The following is a 22584-nucleotide window of genomic DNA, read 5'->3' as shown; positions in this document are numbered from 1 at the left end:
ATGGGGGACCAAGTGGGTGAAGTAGAGACATGTTGGCCCTAAGGAATTAGGTTATCACATCCATTCTGGAAAGGAGTGAGAATCCAGAATGCCAGAGTAGCTGGCTCATCTGTGGAGAATATGACTCTGGGGCTTGAATAGGAGCTCAGGGCATTGAGTAATGTTGTACTAGAGTGGAACCAGGCCCCATTTTTGTCTTCTATCCCTAACCTCATAATTAGATCATGCTCAGCCTCCCAGTGCTCATAACATTTTCACGGCCACAGATGGCTTCATAGCTACTGTGTTTGCCAGAACTTCGAATTCCCCTGAGAGAAAGACCTGCAGAACGTTTTTCTTGAGTGTGTTTTTAAAAATAGATGTAGCCTGGAAGTCAGGGCAGTGCACTCCCCCCATTTTGGGTCGCCTGTGCCTGGTGGTCACTGCAACTAGTAGTTGTTCAATAAAAGTTTGCTATTTGCTAAATGCTTTGGCAATTATATTTTTTCATAAATCCTGTGGTGTTACATCTCTGGATGGTGGCCTTTATGTTCCAAAATTCTTTAGAAATACAACTCAGACCTGTGACCCATCATCTTATAGTCACAGTTCCTGAAGACACGTGGATCCAGGATATTTATGATATAAATTCAGAGAGAACAGCAAATGACTTTTTCTGTCTTCTACCATATGGAATTCCAAGGGGTAATGGATCAATGAATCTCCTTACTACAATGAGATTATAGATGATAGATAGGTAGATAGATAGATAGATAGATAGATAGATAGATAGATAGATAGATAGTTCATTCTGCTCTCCTTATAAATTTGCATGAAAGAGCCCCTCCTGGGCCCCATTTCCAGTGGAGACTGGAGATCCACACACCTGGTAGGTCAGACAAGGGACAACTCCTATTAAAGATTCCTGCTGCCCTCTTTTTCAGTCTGACATGCATCCCAACACCAGGATCATCCCTAGCACAGCCAGATGGCTTGCAGTCAGCTGCAATTCCATCATTCTCTGCTCATTCTCTACATGAATCTGAGACCTACCACCTAGCAGTTAAAGATGGGTCAGTGAGTTCCATTTCTTCCAGCTTTGAGTGGCACCATACCCTCCAGGTGTTGCTCCTGCTGTTGTTGCTGAGAGATGCTGAAGCTAAACTTTTATCTATATTGATTCCTGGGGTCAGGTGACAGTCCTTTATCCACCTGCTCAGATACCCCAGGGGCAAGCAGGAAACAACACAGCTCTGTGAGTAACTGGAAGCATCTGGGCAGCATGTCATGGGGAACTCGTGAGTGTAGTAAGAGGAGGCACAAACAGGCCCCATTTGGGGGGTGGGGGAGTGCTTTCTCTTCCCAACTCAGACTTTCCATGTCCAGGCCCAGGCCCAACAGCCTTGACTGTGCTACTCAGCATTGCTCTCAGAAGTCCATTCTAGACCCCAATACTTACTCTATACCAAGACAACGATGTTTCCTAGTCATCCTCCCTTTTCTCATCCCCCAGCTTATCCAAAACTTTAAACCTCACCTCTGAAATCTGGTTTGTTTTCCAAGAATACAATCTCCTATTTCAAATCCAGTCCTTTACTTTTCTTTTTTGAGAATGCAATTGTCATTTTGACCATGCAGAGACTATGCTACTCTGAATGCCTAAGACTCTTCCATGCAGCAGTGATAATGAAAAGCAATCTCCACTGTACTACTTCTCACTCCAAGAACAGCAGGGAATTCTAGAAATCAGGATGAATTTTCATTTGATTCTGAGTCTAGATACTCAAGCTTTATGACCTTTCACCTTATGGTCTGATGCTAAAATATGGAAATAACTGAAGAAACCAAAAATTAACCCATAGACCAGTGGTCGGCAAACCTTGAATGTGGCTCTTCCACAAAATACCACAGCCTGGGCGAGTCTATTTTGAAAAAGTGGCGTTAGAAGAAGATTAAAAAATTTGGCTCTCAAAATAAATTTTAATCGTTGTACTGTTGATATTTGGCTCTGTTGACTAATGAGTTTGCCTACCACTGCCATAGACAATAGAACAGGAAGCTAGGAAAGGGACATCTTTTCTATTGGCACCTTTCATCTTGGCATCTTGGTCATTGGGAAGAACTGGGGTATATCACATGGATGGCTAGATGAAATCTTTGTACCTATGCTCAACACCCCCCCCTCACACACACACACCCCAGGTCTAGGCTCCACCAGGGATTTACTGACATCCCCTTGGACAGAGAATCTAGTGCAACACAAAGGGGTTCTCAGACATAGGGAATCCACAGGTGTTTGTGTTTGACCAACTGTCTCTCCTGCTGTTGGTAGGAATTTGTTGGGGAGGCAGAAAAGAAGAACCTCTTTACTGGTGGAATAAAGTTATAGACAGACTTCCAACCTATTTGTCTTGTCCAGAGCCACTGCCTTCTTTCCAGCTACCCTGGAAAGATATGGTCCTTTTGCTGCTTTCATTTACACCTAAGTTCTTGGGACTTGAAAACTAATTAAGCTAGTAATTTCTGCATCCAGCCAGTCATGAGGATGTAGAGTAAATGCACAAGAGAGGTGGAAATGATGTAGGGCAGGTATTGAGGCAATTTCTGAGAATATTCTCAGTGGCAGAATTTGGAGGATTGGCAGGAATATAATCTGGGAAGCAATGGAGCCAGAGGTTTTTTTTCTTTTCTTTCTTTCTTCCAGCACTCTTTGGCAGTCATGATCATGGCAGCATCTTATTGAGTGGCCAAGGAGAGAATGAGTAATAGAAAATGGAGCAGGCTTCTGCTTCTAGAATACCAGACGAGTCCAAACCAGTGTGGGCATAGAAGTGGTCCAGTCTGCAGAGGGAGTCCACAGGAGACAATGAGAACTGATCAAGCCTATGGGTCTGAGAAGAAGACCTGTCAGTGAAATATAGTTCTTTGGAAGTTTAGTTGCCAAATCACTTAGATCTGTCCTTGGATGAAAGGATTTATGATACAAATACAAAGAAGCTGCAGAATCATCACACTTTCTGACAAACAGGTGGGTCTGTTCATTCTTCCACAAAACTCCCAGCAGCATATGTCTCGGAGGGGAGTGAGAATGTCCTCCTCTTGGTATTTCCCAAGGGTACTCTTACCCGTTCCCATACATATTTGTCCCAACACTTTCCAAGTAGTGGCTTCCAATCATTTTCTTCAAGGGAAGAAATCTTTCCTTACCTCTACCGTGGCTACAACATAACCAATCCCTTAGGAATGGAACCCTGGCAGGTGTTCCAAGAGGCAGCATGTCCAGAAGGAAGGAGATGAGGCCACTTCTCTGGTGTGGGATCCGGGTTATCTTGGGAGCTGAGTGATATGCTCATTTGCAGATATGAAGCAAAGGCAGCCTTCTGTGAACATTCATTCAACACCGGTTTCTCAAGGATCAGCACCAGCTTCACCATTTAGTGTCCCTTCTCCAATTGGAAAAGTCAGTACTCTGGGCCTGCTCATTATCAGTCCTTCTCCAGGGCTAAGGAGACTTCCTTCCCTTTGCAGACTCTCAATTTTATGCTTTAAATATTGTCTTATCCTAAAGTAGCTTGAATCAAGTACCCTACCTTGGACTAGGAACAGAGGTAGAATGGGATGGGGTGGAATGCCAAGGAGAGGAAGAATAGCTCAGGATTGCAGATTACAACCTCAGAAGCCAGCTCTCTCTCTCAGAGAGTTCTCAGAAGCTGTGGCCTCTGACAAATGGCATACTTTTTTATGCCACTGTTTACCCAACTGTGAAATAGCCAGATAAAACACTTACCTCCATGAAGGGCAGAGGGGCCTATGGGACACTCTGCAAGTGAAAAACCTGCCAAGCATTCAACGGAGGTTGGGGAACGCAGCAGAAAACGGTCAAAGCATCATTGCAACATGGGCTCCAGACCCCCATCAGACCCTCCCCCATTCAATCCAGGCTAGAGAGTGAGGGGTGGGAGGGGAAGAAGGCAGGGAAGGGGCACCAGCATGCATTGCATCACATTCCTTTATTTTTTTTCTTCTCCTCCCCACCCACCAAGGAATCCCCACATTTACAGGTTATTGTGTGTGTGAGGGTGGGCAGGGGGCTGCAGGGGAGAGTGCAGAGGACAGTGGTAATCAAATCATTGGAGCACAAGGCGGAAGTAACTCATGAGGGTAATGAGGAGCCGAGGCTGCAGTGTTGCCCAAAAGGTGGTAAAGGAGGACTTGGAAATAAACTTAGGCTGAGAAGGCAGAGATGATACCGAAACAGGGTGAGAGCGAGAATATAGGAGGGAAAAGAATTAAAAAAAAAAGTATGTTGGTCAAAAGGAGGAAGGAGGAAAAGGGACAAAAAACAGGGAGAAAAAATATAGTTGCTTTTTTTGTTGTTGCTTTTCAGTTTGTTTAAAAGTTTTTTTCTTTTTGTTGTCTTATTTTTTTTTTTTTTAAAGAATCTCACACCTGATATTCCACGTTCCATCCTTTTCGGTTCACCAAGGGCAATGAAGAAATTCTCTTGCCTTTCGTATTCCTCCTCATCTATTATTTTAACCCTTATGGTTTTCCTGTAGGGACAACAAGAGAGAGAGTGTGTGTCGAATGGGTCGTCAAATTGGTTGGTCACTTGGATCACAGCCTTTAAAATCATCTCCCATCACTCTTGGCATGCAGCCCAGTCCCACCACGGTGGCTTTGATAAGACTAAGGTGGATTGGATTGTTCTGATATTTTAAAAAATGGTCTTAGCTTTTTTTGTCTTCTTGGTTATAGTTGTCCTTATGGATGAGAGGAAAAGAGAGCCAGGAGGCAAAGAGGGCAAAAAGATGAAAGGGATCCAGAAGGAAGTGGTAAGGGGGAAAGGGTTGATGGTAGGGAGGAGTCATCTCAGATCCTGCTGATGGTTAGTAGCAAGTGAGTTGGGCAACACATTCCATTGGGTGTCACATGGTAACAGTGGCATTTCTTTGGGCAGCAGGTAAACTACTGGTCCACTGGGTCTGACCCAGGCCCCTTCTACTACAGGAAATATGTCAACAGTACCTAGCCAGGAACTTATTTCCATTCCTTGTGTATATATCCATTTCTTATGTGAGCCTCATAAAGAAAATTTCTTAAGGAAAGTATAAGGAAGGGAAATGAGAGAGAGAGAGAGAGAGAGAGAGAGAGAGAGAGAGAGAGAGAGAGAGAGAGAGAGAGAGAGAGAGGAGAGAAAGCAAGGAGGGTGAAATTCTATGATCTCATTCTTTATCTCACAGGGCTTCCATGGTGGAAACTAACATAAGATGTTTTAGTACTATCTGATATAGGACTCCTTTACTATTTATACTGATGCACTCCTGGGAAAGTGTGGAGAAAATTATGTAAATCATCACATTTTATATCCCAAGGATCCAAGGGACAAGGTGATGGGGGTTTCTGTTCATTTCTGGGAATATCAACAATACACTGTGTCCTTTAAAAACAAGTCATCAGAGAATCAAAGTTTTCTTGAAAATACCTCTCCCCTGAAGACTGGCATGAGACTGGCACGGGCCCATCATCATGTAGTTGCTGTGTGCGTTTGGATCTCCCTGTGTGGCTCCTCCATGGAACCAAGTGGAGTTGGTAGGTCTCAACAGTGAGCCATGCTTTTTTTTTTCTTTTCTTTTTTTTTTTTTCTTCTCTCTCTGGACTTAAATGCTTACTAAAGGGCAAAGAAGTGCTAAATAAATAATAGCCTAAGTGCCTCTGAGGCTCCTCCTCTATTTTAAAAGCAGGCTCATCTTTGCTTTGTATGAAAAGGTAGGCTGATCGGAGTTGGTTTGTTAGGCACAGGATTTGCTGATGTGTGTGTGTGTGTGTGTGTGTGTGTGTGTGTGTGTGTGGGTGTGTTGTGAGTCACTTTTTGGTCACCTTTCTAGCACTCTTTTGGACACCTTGCTTACTGGAAAAGACAAAACTCACTGATCGTCAAGAAGCATTTTCTGGGAACTTCTCCCTAGGCCCCAGACCCTAGGCTGTTTACGAGATGTGAGCCCAGCCTGCTGTCCCACTGCAGGGACTCGGCTGTGTGATGGGAGCGGGCTGCTGTATGACCATGGGAATGGCCTGAAGGGATATGATTGACAGTTCTGCCAGGGAAGGTGTATTGCTGCAAATACTAGCAGCTCCCCCACCATAGTGTTATCTTTCCAGAAGAGAATTTTCGGGCTTCCCTCTTAGAGGCCTGGAGTGTATGGGTCATTTAAGTTGGAGGCAAAAGCTCCATCTACTCTTTGACTTCTTGGTGAAGCTTCCACTCAGAACAGAATCCTCTTTCCCACTCTTGTAACTCTCTGCCTCTTTATCTAGATGCTCCTTATAGGGAGAGCAGAGAACTACCAATAGGTCTTTGACCTAGACCTGGAACTCAAACTTGTGCTTTCAGCTCTATCAAGGTCAGGGGGAGAAACACACCTTGACAGCAGGGGATGTAGCAGAGAAGATGGTTGCACTGGGGAATGGGAAGAACCACAAACAGAATCTAAATCTAAATACAATGATTCTCAATGCCCAGGGACTATAAGCTCAGCCCTGAGAATAAGTGCCCCATGGAAATTCGTGCTGAGAGCCTGGGCGAATTTCCAAGGGCTGCTGTCCTGCCTGGCACTGTGCTATCTGGTCTTTTTCTTTCCTGTATATTAAGCCGTTTAGGAGAATTAGGGAGCTTCATACACATACTCTCAGGGCTGTGGCTCTCTCTCTCTCTCTCTCTCTCTCTCTCTCTCTCTCTCTCTCTCTCTCTCTCTCTCTCTCTCAGTTTTTCCAATATCCATTTTCCCATCTTACAAAAATTACCACTGGCCCTTGAGCATCCCTCTTACAGATACCATGTGACAGGCTGGCAGATGTTAGGAACAGCTGGGAGCAAAGAGAGAAGAGGGAGAGAGAAAAAGAGAGAACAAGAAAGGAAACAAGGGGAAGGGAACCAGAGAGGTAAAAGAAAAGGGCAGAGGAGACAAACAGATTGGAGGAAGAAAGAAACAAAAGAGGAGAGAAGAATGTTAACGTTAGTGTGGAGGACAGGGTACTACACCTTTCTGAAAACTCATATCCACCATGCGGGGGCCCATCATCTCAATGAAGTAATTCTTGTTTTTCTGATACGTCTCACCATCAATTACCTTGATGGGAAATGTTTTGCTGTGGATGGAAAAAATAAGTAACATAAGCAAGGGATAGAGTGGGGAGGGAGGGCAAGCCAGGCAGAAGAAGAAACAGGAAGAGAAGGAAACAGTGAAAAAGTCCAGAAAGGTCAAAGTTTGCCCCAACACCACAGGGCACAAAGGACAGGGGCTGACCCAATCCCCTCCCTGCTTCACTGGGCCCCTCTTGGGCTTCTTGTGGCTTCAGGATATGACCAGATATGAAGACTGGAAAGTTCACAGGCTTTACAGTCAAAGGTTCTGGGTTCTGGTCCTAGATTTGCTATGTGACCTTGGACAAATACTTTAACTGGTACACAAGCAGGTTGAATAATGCTTACACATCCCAGGGCAGTTCAAGAGCCATGAAATACTACACATATAATGGCTTAGGCATTTAGGTCCTCCCAAAATGCTTGCTGCCTTATCCAGCTGATGTGGATCTGAAAGCTTTATTTTATAGTAAAAGGGGAGGGGGAGTTGGCCGGTGGGAGTCTTGCAGGAAAATAGCAGGACTTCTTCCTTTCTCTGGGCAGTGACTGTCACAGGGAGCCCAGGAGGCTCCATTCGGTTGAGTTGCGCATCCTGGGAATCCACAATGGGCCTCAGAAGCTACCGAGGCTCGCTCTCTCCAAATGAGCTTTGCAGCCCCAGGGAAACATGGACCAGGTCACATTAACTCCAGCGTACTCTGAATTGTGATGAGCTTATAAACCCTACGGTGATATTGTGACTAGCACAATCATATTGGTTTTTATATTAAAAGGTGTTATTTTGCTAATTTAAACATTGAAAAATATAAACCAATTTTAGTAACCCTGTTTCGTTTTTGTTTTTTGTATTTTTTTTTTTCTATATTACTACGAGCTTTAAAAAACAAAGACAGACCTGGGCCAGGCCTCTTCCAACCTTTGCTTAATGATAGGGATATTTCAGGACTGGACCTGAGTCAAGCTGGTTAGGCCTGGCCCCGGGGGTGTGAGATATTACTGGATGCTGAATCTCCCTCAGCCATAGGAAGGATGGGATCACGCAGAAACCCTGTCAGCTGCCTGTGGGCATGCCCCCTTTCAGACTTAGAGACCTGGCTTTTGTTGGGGAGACTAAGGCCTTCAGATCCTCCTGTTATTTTTTGTTATGAAGTAGGAATATCTTTACATTCTGACGACCTCTCTGCTCTTTTTCAAATCACCCTGAGAGCTGGGTGTCTACAGAGCTTCCTTTGTCCACACTGTCAATCCAACAGAAGCAGATGTGAGTTCATGGCTCCTGAAGTGGATGTAACAACAGTTACTAATTCACCCTGGCCCCCAGTGCCCAATGCTTCAAAAACAAAGACTTCATCACCTCCTTACTTGCTAGCAAGCACCCACCCCTGGCTACAGACACACCTGGCTGGCCACCATTGGAAGGTGAATGTTCAACCTCCAAAAGGCCACACCACTTTGCCTTTCCTTCCTCTAGCATGGCATTGGGAGTGGAGACTGGCGCCTGTGGTCTCATCCAACCCCCACCTCTCATTAGCTGATAACATTGGGCAGTTTGCCAAACCTCTCCAAGTCTCATTTGTAAAGTGGAATACTAGAACCCACCTATAGTGCTCTTAAATGAGATCATGCATGGGAAGTGCTTGACGGTGCATGTTTCCCTAGAAAGTGTTTAATAACTAGCAACCCTGGTTACTAAGAGCAGCATGACCTAGTTGGTGGTTTGAGAGTAATATATAAGGGGATCTTATCATTTTCAGCCATTAAGTCAAAAAATAAGGGAAAATCAATAAATAAGACTGTTGACCCAAGATATGGTACAGGCTGGAAATAGAAATTAGGTTAAGAAAAACTGGCTAAAGCAGTATGCTAGATCCCAAATAGGTTGAGGGGCTTGGAACGTGAAGGGTGGTAGGATGGAGAGCAACTCTCATAATCTCCCAAAATCTGGTCCTATGCCCTTGTCCTCAACAAGCTCTGGGCTAGACAGATCACATGTTATAAAACATAACCTGACTTATGCTTCTTATGGCTTTCAGTGACCAGATAAACAGAATACAAGAAGCCACAAACAACTTTGTAGAAGATAGGGAAATGAGGACAGACATTAGGTAGTGGCAAGAGGAATTTGGGTTAGCTAGCTGGAACCACTTGTTGGAGGGTGTTATGCGTGGAGGAGGCAGGTGTGAGATGCCCTCATGAGATCATTCTTGGGGAAGGCACCACATCTGTTTGAACATAAGGTGTCACCTTGCCTGAAGCCCAGAGAAATCTTTTGCAGCTCTTGAAAACTGAGAAAGTTCTCAGTTCTGCTCAAGCCACAAAGGAGGCCCAAGAATATTTAAATTCCATCGGAGTCACAAGCCAGGTCTTGAGTTGTCTTTCTAAACTTATTCTTCCCCATTTCCATCAATGGCACCATCATCTATCAAATTGCTCAAGCCCCAAACCTGGAATCACCTTGAATTCCTTCCTTTCCCTCTTCCCCTCCCTGCTCCTTCTTCCAATCCTAATTTATTAATTTGCCACAATCATTCCCTCCACTATCAAGACCTGGATCAAAACACCATTACTTCTCCCTTGGACTTTGCATTAGCCTCCTAAGAGATTTTTTGGCTCCTGCCTTTGCCCTCTATTTGTAAATCCTTCCCTGCATAACAACAAAGATTAGCTAATAAAAATGCAATCGAAGACCACAATTAGATAAATACAACATCCTAGGATCTTGTATGATACAGGTGCTATTGACCTCTCTGGCTTCATTCATAACATTCTCCCCTTGGCCTTTCTGTTCCTTAAATCAAGACCTTTCCCACTTAGAGCATCATCTTTGCTGTTCTCCTGGTCTGGGTCTATGCTTATCTTCAACCTTTGAGTCTCCACATATACATCATCTCCTCAGAGAGGCCTTCCATGGCCACATTATCTCCTTGGAATTTTTTCCTCCCCTCTCCATCATGGGTCACTTTCCACCATGGTCCCCCTGCTCAGTCCCTCCAGTGCACTAATCACAGCTGAAGTTAGCTAGTTAGTATATAAACTTACTTGTTTATAGTCTCTCTGTCCACACTAGACTATGAGTGCCATGAGGATGGAAAACTTGTCTCAAATTTGCCTCTGTAGTCCTAGTACCTGGCATAGAGGAGCCTTCCCTCAACAATGACTTGCTGAGTGACTAATCGTGAATTTCTAACACACTTGAGGCTTCATGAAATTGATCTACTTTGACCCTAATATAACTCATTAGGGACAAAAAAAAAAAATTAAAAGCTATGGTGATGGAATGTCTAAGGATTCTCAGTGAAACCAAGAGGCCAGAATCCCAATGCTATTGAACTATACTCTTAGTTTATCAGCCTGCTAATTGGTTCAGTCCATGGGAAAGCTCTCCAACAGCAAGCCAGGATCTAACTTATGGGTTTAGGCTAAGGGTTTTGGACCCTAAGTCTCTCCTATTCCCAATTGCTCTTTCGGTCCCTGTGGTACTTACTAAATGGTCATGGGGTCAGTTTATCCAGAGCAGCTGTTCCTTGAGGCAGGAATGTTTCTGAGGCTCCAGGGACTGCCCCTGCCTGCTCTGAGCCGTCTGCTGCAGGAGGTGTGAAAAAGCTTGCCGCATTCCCAGCTAAGACCTGGCTGTGCTGCTAGGGAGATGCTCCTAGGAGATTTCCCACCAACAGCCCAGAAGGGATTAGAGAACACATTGCTGAGCTTCCTGGCTGGCCCCTCAGAAGATTCCGTTGCACTGAAGACATCCAATTCCAAATCAGGCCTCTCTGTGCTCAGGGTACTACAACCACTGAGTTCCTCTGGGGTAGAAGAGGGAGGGAGTCGTATTTACTTGTTGAGTGGCTTCTACAGGGATGTAAGCTAAAACATGCATTTACATTATATTCAGCACCATGAGAACTTTCTTGTTTCATGCTTATTTAAACTGTGAAATATATCCATTATTCCTTCCCCTTTAAAAAAGATGAGACAGCCTCGCCAGCGTGGCTCAGTGGTTGAGTGCTGACATATGAACCAGGAGGTCATGGTTTGATTCCCAGCCCAAGTTTTGAGCTCTGTCCCCAGTGTGGGGCATACAGGGGACAGCTGATCAATGATTCTTTCTCATCATTTATGTTTCTATCTCCCTCTCCCTTCCTCTCTAAAATGTATAAAAATGTATTTTTTTAAAAATCAAAAGACAAGTCAATGATGCTCAGGGAAGTTAAGTAACTTGCCCATAGTAACAGAGCTGGTAAGCAACAGAGCTGGGATTTTAGTATATGTCTCCTATAAGCTAATTTCCTACAAGCAAATGGGTAAATTCTAGGTACTATCCCCAAGCTGTGGCCGCAGTGAGGGACCACAGCATTCTCCCATTTAAATTCAGGCGGCACAGGCAGATAATAAGTGAGTGTGCCTCTGCACTGTGGTGTGAGTAGGTGGCTTCCTAACCCTTTGGCCCTCCCTTGCTAGAAATAATCTCTAAATAATCTCTGACTCTGGTGACCTCGTCCCTCCTGATTCCTCTGAAGTGTCTCTTCACCAGATCAAGAAGGGCTCCTTCTCATCATTTCTAAATTTACACTGGCTGCTCCTTGACCCGGGGCTATAGAAGAGAGCTGATGGCAGAGCTTTTAGCCTTTCCACAGGAGTCTTCAGAAGCCTCGCATTTCTGTGTTGGGTTCTTTTTTTAGTCTTTATCTTCCTGGTTGGGAATCAGCAGCTCCCATCTCTTCCTTGGCAGGTTTTTGGCTCTGAACCAGGACAAAAAGCCCCTCCCACTTCCAACCGCCTTCTGTCAGCCCACCACTGCCACCCTCTTCACCCCATCAAGGTCTGGGGAAAGGCTCCTTGTCCCATGAGGAGGCTTAGGATGCTCCCACTTACTTTCGCTTGTAGATAGGGTCCCCCAAAACAGTGCTTCTCAAACTCTGGGGTGCTTATGTATCCCCTGGGGAATCTTGTTAAATGAAGCTTCTGGTTCAGAAGGTCTGGGTGGGGCCTGAGATTCTGCATTTCTCACAAGCTTTTTGGAGAAGTCTAACTCTTAAAAATGTAGGTGAAAGGAGGCAGCTGCTGGCTGTTGCTGGTTGGGAAAAGGTGGGGGGGGCTAGAATCAGCACATCAACCAAAAGCTTGAGTCATTAGGTCCATTCTGGCACTACGTCTTGAGAAGGACACTGAAATATACCCAGAATAGGGTGACTAAGATGATGAAGGGCCTAAAAACCACGTTTTAAAATAATTTATTAAAATGTATATAGTGCTTGCTTTGTGCCAGGCACTGTTCTATTCACTTATATTAATTTAATCCTCACAACAAACCTGTGAGATAGGAACATGCCAGGCAAGATACTATTGTCTCCATTTACACATTATCCCATTTTATCTTCACCAACACAGTGAGGTAGGTACTGTTTTTTTTTGTTTTGTTTTGTTTTGTGTTTTTTTTTTTTTTTTTTTTTTTTTTTTTTTTAATCTCCATCTTACAGATGAAGAACCAGAGGTCCAGAAAAGTTAAGAGACTTGCCTAAGGCCAGAGCTAAATAAGTGGCAGAACTGGGGTTCAAATTTCAGACAGAGTGGCTCTAAAGATTGTATTTCTAACTGATATGTGGATCCAGAGCAGAGATTTTCCAGGGGGCGATGACAGTCCCTCCAAGCAGTTGTCACCAGTGCTGCTTCGGAAAGACTGGGGCCACTGGCAGGATGGCAGGCATAACCTCTACCACACAGCATCACACCAGGGAGGCGAGCCTGCTTAGAAGAGAGTAATTGTCCCACTCCTGGTGGCATTGAAAAGTAAAATGGTAAACATGCATCCAGGGGCCATAGAAAGGACCCTGCATGCTACCTGAGATCAAGTAGATGACCAATAAAGATCTGCACCCAGTGGTCTACTGGTAAACCAGCTGTTCAAGGGTGGGAGGAGGAACCTTGATTTGGGCTGTGCACCTTCCACAGTATAAATTACTCCCACCATAGTCAATTTTAAGCTACTAATAGTTTTAATTACCAGCTTGCAAAATTCCTAAACATGTAACAATCAGCTCTTGTGAACTGGTGGGAGCCACTTGCAATATACAACTGACAAAGTCAGATTCTACCAAAATGTGTGAGAGAGGTTAGGAAGGGGAACGGCAGTTCTGACTGATTTACACATTATTTGACCACATGCTAGCGTTTGCTCAAAATGGGTCACTATCTGATAAAGTCCGATATTAATGTGCTTATTCCAGCAAGCCTTTGGGGACAAAAAAGGTTCAAAGGTTTGGCTTTTGAACGTAGGTGGGTGAGGAAGCTGTGCTAGGTTGACTTTCTAAAATGTCTCACTAACAATGCTCTGCCCGAATCCCTGGAGCCTGTGATTATGGTGAGATGTCACTCCCATCATGTTATCTGACACAGTTGTTATATGCCACAGCCAACCTTTAAATAGGGAGTTCATCCAGGTAGGCCTGATCTAGTCACATGGAAAGCAGAGATCTTTCTCAGGCTGCAAAGGAAGGGGAATCCAGAGGGATTCCTGCATCTCTTACAAACATGAGAAGGATTCAATACGCTATTTCTGATTTGAAGATGGAGGGTGTCATACAGCAAGAAACAGGGCCCTTCAGACCTCAAGCCACAAGAAATAGGATTCTGCCAATAACCTCAATGAGCTCAGATGCAGACACTTCCTCAGAGCTTGGTAAGAGTCTGGCCAGCCAACACCTTGATTCTAGCCTTGAGCAGAAACCCAGATACACTATACCTGGACTTGTAAGCTGTAGAACCGAGACATAATAAGTGGGTATTGTGCTCTGTCTCTAAGTTTATGACAATTTGTTACACAGCAATAGCCAACTAACATGGGAGGCTTGTGTGCTTTATGGACAGAGCCATATGATCTCTTGGAACTGTCTTGCAGTATCTATTTGATAATCAGAATACTTGGGCCTGATGGCAGGGCCACTGCTAGGCTATACAGCACGTTCATGCAAGGTTGAGAAAAGATACAACCTGGATATATACCACTCATATACCTCCCAGGTGCTTTCCTCTGGCTTGATAGCAGCATGGTAGAGTGCAGGGCTTGGCACAGAGAACACTGGCTCAATGTCAGCCTCTACTCAGGGGCCTTTATGCCGTGCACAGCTGGCACAACTGCAGGCAGCAAACCTGCTTGGCAGACTCGCCTGATTCACTGTTCACCTACATGAACCCACAGAAATATGGGACAGGCTAAGGAGAGAGATGGATTTCATTGAAGAACTTCCTACAACTGGTGGGTGGGAGGATGAGCAGGCAGAGAGGTACAAAGTAGGAGGGAAGGGTGTATGAATGTGTATGAACCATGCTGCTTACAACTTCTCCATACCTATGACTAGTTGGGCTGATCAAAGAAATCCCACAAAGCTGTGGTTTCTCCCAGGCAAAATGTAAGAACATTTTGTCTCCACTGACAAATAAGATCTGTAGACGCATATACCCAGGTGTTTGAAGACTTGACACTGACGCTATCCATCCTGGAATGTCTGGCTCATCACCGGGCACCCCTGGCTTTCCTGAGGACCCCCTTTCCCGGTGCCTGCAGAGCACCTTACGTTTGGCTAAAGGGAAAGGGCATCTGATGCCAGTAGAGGCAAAGTGGTGGCAAAACCCCAAAAGGGCCACTCTGTTTCTCAAAGGTCCCTGCAAAGTGAGGGGACTTTCAATGTTTTTTAAAAAGGCAGTCTTCTCAAGTAGGCACCTTCCGTTTTGAAGCTGCCTTGAAGGGCAGCTCTATCAGGTAGAAAAGATTTTATTTTTATTTTTAAAAAATATATATTTTATTGATTTTGTACAGAGAGGAAGGGAGAAAGATAGAGAGTTAGAAACATCGATGAGAGAGTCATCGATCAGCTGCCTCTTGCAAACCCCCTACTGGGGATATGCCCGCAACCAAGGTACATGCCCTTGACCGGAATCAAACCCGGGTCCCTTCAGTCCCCAAGCCAACGCTCTATCCATTGAGCCAAACCGGTTTCGGCAAGATTTTAACTCACAAATTTTTATCCTCTCCACCTTTTCATAGAGGATAAAGACTAAACTCTTCATCCCAGGAATTGGAAGTTCTCTGTAATGTCCATCCATCCATCCATCCATCCACCCACCCACACACCCATTTATTTATCTGAAGCATATTCCTGTTATCATGAAATGTATAATCTAATGGTGTGAACATGTATACAAAGCACCCCTTTTGCACCTCCCCTTAGTTTGCTTATGCAGAATTTCCAAGGGGTAGTGAGTGATACTAAGCTCTAGGAAATTTAGTACCTCCATGGAGGAAATCAACTTACTAACACTGTCCAGGCAGCTCAAATTGGTCTCGTACTGAGAATACCACAAACCTCAAGGAGGCTCCTAAGCTTTACTATTGCTTATGGCCACATGCAAAGATGTGTGTGTGTGTGTGTGTGTGTGTGTGTGTGTGTGTGTGTGTGAACGCCCTTTGCTAGTACAAGAGTCCTCTCATCTCTTTAGGCCACAATAGATCACTCTTCCTCTTTGCTGCCCTATGATGGGGAGTGTTTTATGTTCCTGAATGGAGGAGTATACATGTGATCAAGACATATACTAATTTAATGCAATATTTTAAAATGTAACTATTAAAAAAAAAAAACTGCAAGAAATCCAGGATGAACAAGATGTCAAAATTTTGCATAAAGACAGGACCCGAGCCTGCACTCACATGACTCATCTCACCCTAATCCCCATCCACTCTCATGTCACTGTGCCTGTGGTGTAAGGGGAGGACATGGGACTGAAAGGCAAAGGCCCAGAGCTTGAGTTCTGCTGCTGCTTCTACCCTGCTGCCTTCTCCAGGCCCTTCCCCACTCTGAGCCCAGACAGGGACAAGAGGCCTTATTTCTTTCTTAGGATTTTTATGAGTAACAATATAAACAAAAAAACCCACAACCCCTGTTTTTGGAAACCACAGATCTTACTCAGCTGTGTGTGTGTGTGTCTGAATGTATGTGTATATGTGAGTGTGTGTATGTGTCTGTGTGTATGTATATGTGCAATAGCCACCCCATCTGGCTCCTGCTTCCATTTATTTAGTCCTGTTACAGTCCATTCCTCCTTCAACAGCCAAAATGCTTTTAATATTTTTAAAGAAAATAAAAACATATCACTCCCCCACTGACTGCAGAACCTGACTTACCACTTAACGTGATTATCCTGATAGACATACTGTGTCAGAGCTGGCTAATGCCCTGATTCTGTTCTTACCCATATTCTTCAGAGCACAGTCATTGGGCTACTCTCACACAAAGGCTACTTCAGCCGCTCCCCTCTCTGTTCCCAGACAAATCTAAACTCCTTTGGCCTCCAAAACATGCATAAAGGGAGTCACCTTGGCTAGAACCTGGTTACTGTCACCTCGGATATTCATTCATGCCATCAGTTAAGTGGTGACTGATGCCATAAAAATAATTATCCAATAATTATTCATAACAATTAGTGCTGTGGATGAAAAAAAGGGGCCACATGCTATCCTGACAAGCTCAGGGAAGACCTGCATTGCAGCCTTGCAAACTCAGAGACCTCAAGTAACAGCAAAGGATGGTCTGAAATTAAAACTTTAACTAAAAGTGGTGTCAAAACCCTGACAAGGGTAATCATGGGGAATCATGTCCTAGGCCAGTATCTTCCCTGACAAAGGTCAATCTTCACCTTAATTGAGCATAATGTCTTTTTGCATCTAAGATAACATATCTCTGAAATGTCAGGGTAACTTGTAACTTCCCCTTTTCCAGGGCACAACTGAATAGTGTCAGGGCCCTGGGACAGAGACCATAACTTCCTTCATTATTATTAGTATCATGTTAATTATTGACTGTTAACTATCTTGCACCCACCCAAGTTAAAGAAGTATGTGTCTATCATTTTACTTTTTATCCAATCCCCAGAGGTTTCCCAGCTTTGCTTCCTCCTGCCACCCTAATCTATCACCAATGGAGTTCTTGTAACCCACGTATGTCTCTTTCTTTAATTGTAATGTATAAAACAAGGCGAAAAACTGCCATTCTCTGGAGCATTTTCCCAATCCATTGAGATTCTGCTTCCCGGCAATTGTCAACAGTTTTGCTCAAATAAACTTACAAAAATTCTTTACAGGACTGAATGTTTTTAAATGAACAGTGGTTACGAGTATGGCCCTAGGGTGGGGCTATCTGGATTCAGTACTTAAAGAGTTTTAGGACATTTTACAAATTCCTTAATCTAGGAATTAATTTCCTTAATGTAGGAAATGGACCTCTGTGATACTTCTGGAGCACCGGTAGGCTTTTGATGGAATTTGCTGAATTCCTGCAGGGCAAAAAGAATGTAGGGAGGAGAGGAGAGGAACAAGGAACTGTACACCTGGGCCAGCTTCATGGTGGAAACCCTGTTTGCCTCAGCTAGACAGGGGAAGTGGAGGCAGCTGGGCCTCTGACCAATTTTTTTAAATGGCCCAACTGGAGAGATCAAGACCTCCTCAACAGATGAGAAAACAGGTGACTGACAGTACTCAGCCAATGAGGAATCAGAGGAGGGACTAAATAAATAGGCTATGTTCCCTGCTCCAGGTGTACCTGTACAATGGGATGTAAACCAGCTCTCAAAGAGTGTATTCAGCCTCTGTGTTATTTAGACAGATGAGCATTTTCTCACATCTTTGAGCCTCAGTTTCCTGCAAAAATTAAACCTATCTCATAGGGTTTTGAGTGGACTAAATGAGACAATGCAAGTAAAGCTCATAGCATAGTAACCAGAATAGAATGAACAGTCATACACAGAAAGACAAATACCATATGATCTCACTTATATGTGGGGGGGGAAATCATAGATACAGAGAACAGATGGATGGTTGTCAAAGGCAAGTGGCAAAATGACTGAAGGAGGTCAAAAGGCACAAACTTCTAAGTAAGTCCTAGGATGTAATGTACAGCATGGTGACTACAGTTAATAATGCTGTATTGCCTAGTTGGAAGTTTGCTAAGAAAGTAAGTCTTAAAAGTTCTCATCACTAGAAAAAAATTGCAGTTACTTGTAGTGATGAATCTTAACTAGACTTATTGTGCTGATCACTTCACAATATATACACATATCAAATCATTGTTGGATACCTAAAACTACAATAATGTTACAAGTCAACAATATCTTAATAAAGTATATAAACATTAAAAATATAAGCAGTCATACTGTCGAACCTCAGAGGGAAGGTGGGGGAGGATATGTGGATGGGAGGAGATCAACCAAAGAACTTAAATGCATATGTACATAACCCATGGACACAGACAATAGGGTGGTGAAGGCCTGGGGTAGTGAGGTGGGGAGGGGCTAAAAGAGGTCCATGGGATACGGGGGAAGATATATGTAATACTTCCAACAATAAAGATTTAAAAATAAAAAAATAAAGATAATTGCTGGTACAAGTAAAAATAAAAATAAGCAGTCATAAATGTTACTTAACTTGATATTAGTCTGTTGTTTAAGTTATAACTGAAGCAACCAATAAAAAGGGTTATTCTCTGCAGAATAGGTTCAAAAGAGGGTGAGATAGTTAGGAGTTTGACAAGTGCTAGTTTGGAACCAGGCAGGGAAATTCCTGAACTCTATGCTCTGGACTGAGGAAGAATTACAGACAGAGGGATGGGCCTGGAGAGGAAGGTGTGCATTTCCTCAACGCGTCATTCCTCACGTCCCTACCCCTGCACATGGACCTTGGCTTGCCTTTAGGAAGTCTGTTTGGAAATGAGGATTATCTTTCTCCTGCACCCGCTGCCCCAATGTTAGCTGCATGCTTTTCAGAAGGTAACCTTCCCTACCATCCTATAGTTCTCTTTGTTCTCTCCTGGGGTGGGAGCCCGGGGGGTAGGTGCAGAGACAACTTATTTGCATATTTTCATCCTATTGGTTAGAGAAGGGTCTACTGGGGTCCTGCCTGATCTTCAGGGGAGAGTATGTGTGGAAGAACCAACAGTATGGATTTGTCCTACAAAAGGCTCCTCAACCTTGGAGGAGTTCTCACTAGAGGTCAAGTGTGTGGGCACAGCATTTGAATTCACTTCCTTCTAGCCTGATCCTGGCTGCTCTTGTTGACAGATAAACCCCATTCACAAGTCTCCCCCCCCCCCACACCCCCCACCCCCCCACACACACACAGATGTAAGAATCTAGTTCTACAGGCCCAATCAGTGGCAATTTCTCAAGCTCCTTCCCCACCCGGCCCTCACCTCACCACTTCTCCTGAGCTATGGCTTCCTTACTAGATGAGGCGGTGACAGGAACGTTTCTCTTACAGAACACATTTGCCCTTCCTCCAGTTGCCACCTCTCAACCCCGGTTAAGGGCCAAAATGTTTGCAGTCAATATTCATTGCAAGAGAGACTCCAGCATATTCTTCTTCTCACGGTGGAAATAAAACGAGCTTTGGAAAGTCTGGGTTCACAGAGAGGCATTGGCGGGCTGACGGGAGCCTGTCCCAATGCCCCTGACCCCTCAGGTAGAAACAGGTTTGCTTACACTGCACCTCTGTGGGCTGCTGCCTTTCCAATGGCATTCCAGGCATGCAGTGGTTAGGCGTAGCGTTCCTCCTGAAATGGAAGGCGGTGGCATCCCAGGGTGATAAGAGAAAACATAAGGACGGTGACAGTAATATAATACCTTTAAAATTCTACATCTGCCTGGAGGCCCTTTAATCAAGGATTTCTAAGCACATCCCCCAGATCTTGCCCATTCATCTGCACCACATCCCCGGGAAAGAGCTGGCAGGGAGGGAGGTAGCAGCGCACCACAAATAGAGCACCGTATCATTATCTTTCATGCGAACACTATGTATTTAGACAGCATTTCTCTAAAGAGCTAAAGGGCTCCACACACATTATATTATCTAATTCTAGCTCATTCATACAGCATCCCCCATATTTGCTGCCTTGCAGGTACTTTGGAAAAGCCTTGGATCCACACAAGCTCACAGCTGTAATGCCTACTCCTCTCCGCCCATTCCTGCTTGACTCACAAGCACTTCCCAGTGCTGCCCCTGTTGACCTTAAGGAGCCAAGACCACAGCACGACTCACCTCCTCTACATAGCATATGCTCGCTTTTATGCCAGTGACACCGAGGGTATAGGGAAAAGCCATATACAATTTCTGTTGAACCGCACTTGGGTTTAGTTGGTTGGGTTGTGAAAGCTCCATCTCTGTAGCTCTCAGATGGACCTCCTGGTTATGGTGAAGACACAAGACAGGCTTTGGGTTTGCAGGGTGCTCTGATCACACCGGCCTATGACCCACACTGAGCTTCTAACATAATCTCTCCATTCACCTTGAAAGTGCACATTACCCTTAAACCTGATCGAGTGGGCTTTTTCATGTGTAAGAGCTCCTGTATTTCCCTTCTGCTGACACTGTCAGGGAGCTGATGTTCTGTTCTGTACTTACAGTACTTCTCACAGCTGTAAAGAATCAATCAAGTGTGTAATTATTTCCTTATTTGTCTTCCCCACTGCCCTAGACTCTACAAGGACTGGAGCTGTATTTGCTCTCATTATCTTCATATCTCCGGACTGAAGCATGTGCCCAATGCTTAAAAATACATGTTGAATAAATAAATGAGGGAATGAGGGAACGGTATAAATCACAGTGAGCATTCTCTAGTTTAGTTTTTAATCATGCCCTTTTTGCATTGGCTTAAGTCCCATTTGAGGGCATCATAAGGGCCTCCACTCCCACTGCACATCATCATGTGGTCTCACCAGCCGCCCCCTTCATTCTCCAAGCCCTGGGGGAACACACAGTGGTTTCTTAAGTAGAAGTCATATATTTGCCTTCCCCTCCCCATCTGCATCCCATTAGGCCTCATCTCTTCCAATAATTTAATGGAGGTCTGGCCTCAGTTTATTCGTTTGACCTTCTCAAAAACCCAGCATCCCCTCAACAAACCTTCTTGCCTATACTACAAAGCTGAATGAGACAGTGTTTCCCCACTTTCTTCCTGGGAATAAGCCTAGTTGGAGCATCTTCCAAACTCCAGCGTTGCGATGCCATTCACATGACATTTTGTGGTAGAAAAACACAAACTTTGGGGTCCCAGAGATGTGAGTTAAAAGTCTGAGCCTGTTGCTTACATACAAGCCGTATGACCTTGACCAAGTTCCTAGCCTCTTTGAGCTTTGATGTCTTCAGCAGTAACTTGGAGAAGGTAGAATCCATTGGGTGGTGTGAGCTAAATGAGAAGACAGTGGCAGCAGGCTCAGCAAATGACTGTGCCCATCCTACCCCTCTATCCTTGACCCTTCCTTGACTCACCCTCCCCTTGGCTGCCACTCATCCTTTGGATGCTTCTAGCTGTCACACCCTACATTTTAGACTACATGCTGAAAGTGTTGAGACTCAGACTATATTTAGATGTCTTCGCTCTTTTATTTTTTATACCACTGTGTCGCTATGGTGATGGGGGGGAGGGAGCAGGGGAAGGGCAGTCTGAAAGGAAGAATAGAGCTCAGCCATGAAGATCAGTGGGTCTGGCTGGGGACTGTTCCTGGTGAGCTGATGCTCTCTGAGGACCCTTGTCTGTGCATTCCATCAGGCCAAGAGAAAGGAGGAGGCACTGCCTCGTAAAAGCTCTCAAGAAAAAAGGAGCTAAAGGGCCTGACTGTGGAAAGCTGCTCGCGCCTCTGGCCCAGCCACATCCTTGGCTTTGGGAGCCTTCCGCAGGTGGTTTCTCTAGCAATAGTCAAAAGACAGCAAACGGGGCTGGATGGAGGAATGACATCGCAGTGCTGGAGATTGGAAGATGCTCAAACTAGATTTGTTATCAGGAAGAAAGTGGGGAAACACTGTCACATTCAGCTCTGGGTGGTTGGGGGGCAAAACAACAGGGTCCAGCGGACCAATGTCATCATGGATTCAGTCCCTGGGGGAACCAAAGTTTCATAAGGGCAGATAGGAAGAGAAGGCTCCTTCATTCATGTGCAACGCTCCACACACTCACTGGATTTTAATGTGGGCATGGCAAATTCAAGGCTGATGATAAAAACCTGCACTGTAAAGCCCAGTGTTCCTAAAGTGTTACTCAGACATCATTTCACTGGATTCTCAAAACGTGGTGGTGAAGTAGATTACCTTTACAGGAGGAGATGGCCCAAGAGAGGCTGGGGATTTGCCCAAGGTCACACAGCTGGTAAAGAGCAGAGCAGAGGTTTGAACCCAGGCTACCTGGATTCCAAATCCAATGCCCTTTGCAGTATTCAACTTTTAGAGCCACAGAAAATGTGTGTGAAGAAGGCAGCTTATAGAGAAGTGTGACCAAGCCCAAGCAACTGGGCAACACTGGCCAAGGCACTCTCTGCTGTTTTGATTGTTGACAACAACATGGTCATTAATCACCGAATCTGTTTTAATTAAATGATCCTGAATAAGACTGTATCATCTTGGCTATTTCCCAAGGCAGACGTGGCAT

General features: G+C 44.6%; 1 protein-coding gene across 7 annotated transcripts in view; it reads right to left on the bottom strand.

Annotated features, from left to right (window-relative positions):
* Positions 1-22584, bottom strand: part of SLC8A3 (solute carrier family 8 member A3) — a 120418-nt gene that overhangs the window by 10827 nt on the left and 87007 nt on the right. For 3 of the 7 annotated variants that reach the window (XM_036432821.2, XM_036432784.2, XM_036432830.2), the window contains exon 3: positions 7022-7128. In XM_036432821.2, the coding sequence (XP_036288714.1) occupies positions 7022-7128 (107 nt within the window). Of the gene's footprint in view, positions 1-4428; positions 4533-7021; positions 7129-22584 lie in introns of those variants that run through there. The other 4 variants (XM_036432849.2, XM_036432858.2, XM_036432812.2 and 1 more) reach the window with 2 other exon arrangements.

Source organism: Pipistrellus kuhlii, unplaced genomic scaffold (assembly GCF_014108245.1).
Source record: "Pipistrellus kuhlii isolate mPipKuh1 unplaced genomic scaffold, mPipKuh1.p scaffold_m20_p_1, whole genome shotgun sequence".
NCBI lineage: Eukaryota > Metazoa > Chordata > Mammalia > Chiroptera > Vespertilionidae > Pipistrellus > Pipistrellus kuhlii.
The sequence above is the reverse complement of the archived record's forward strand: the minus strand, read 5'-3'. Positions and strand labels throughout refer to the sequence as shown.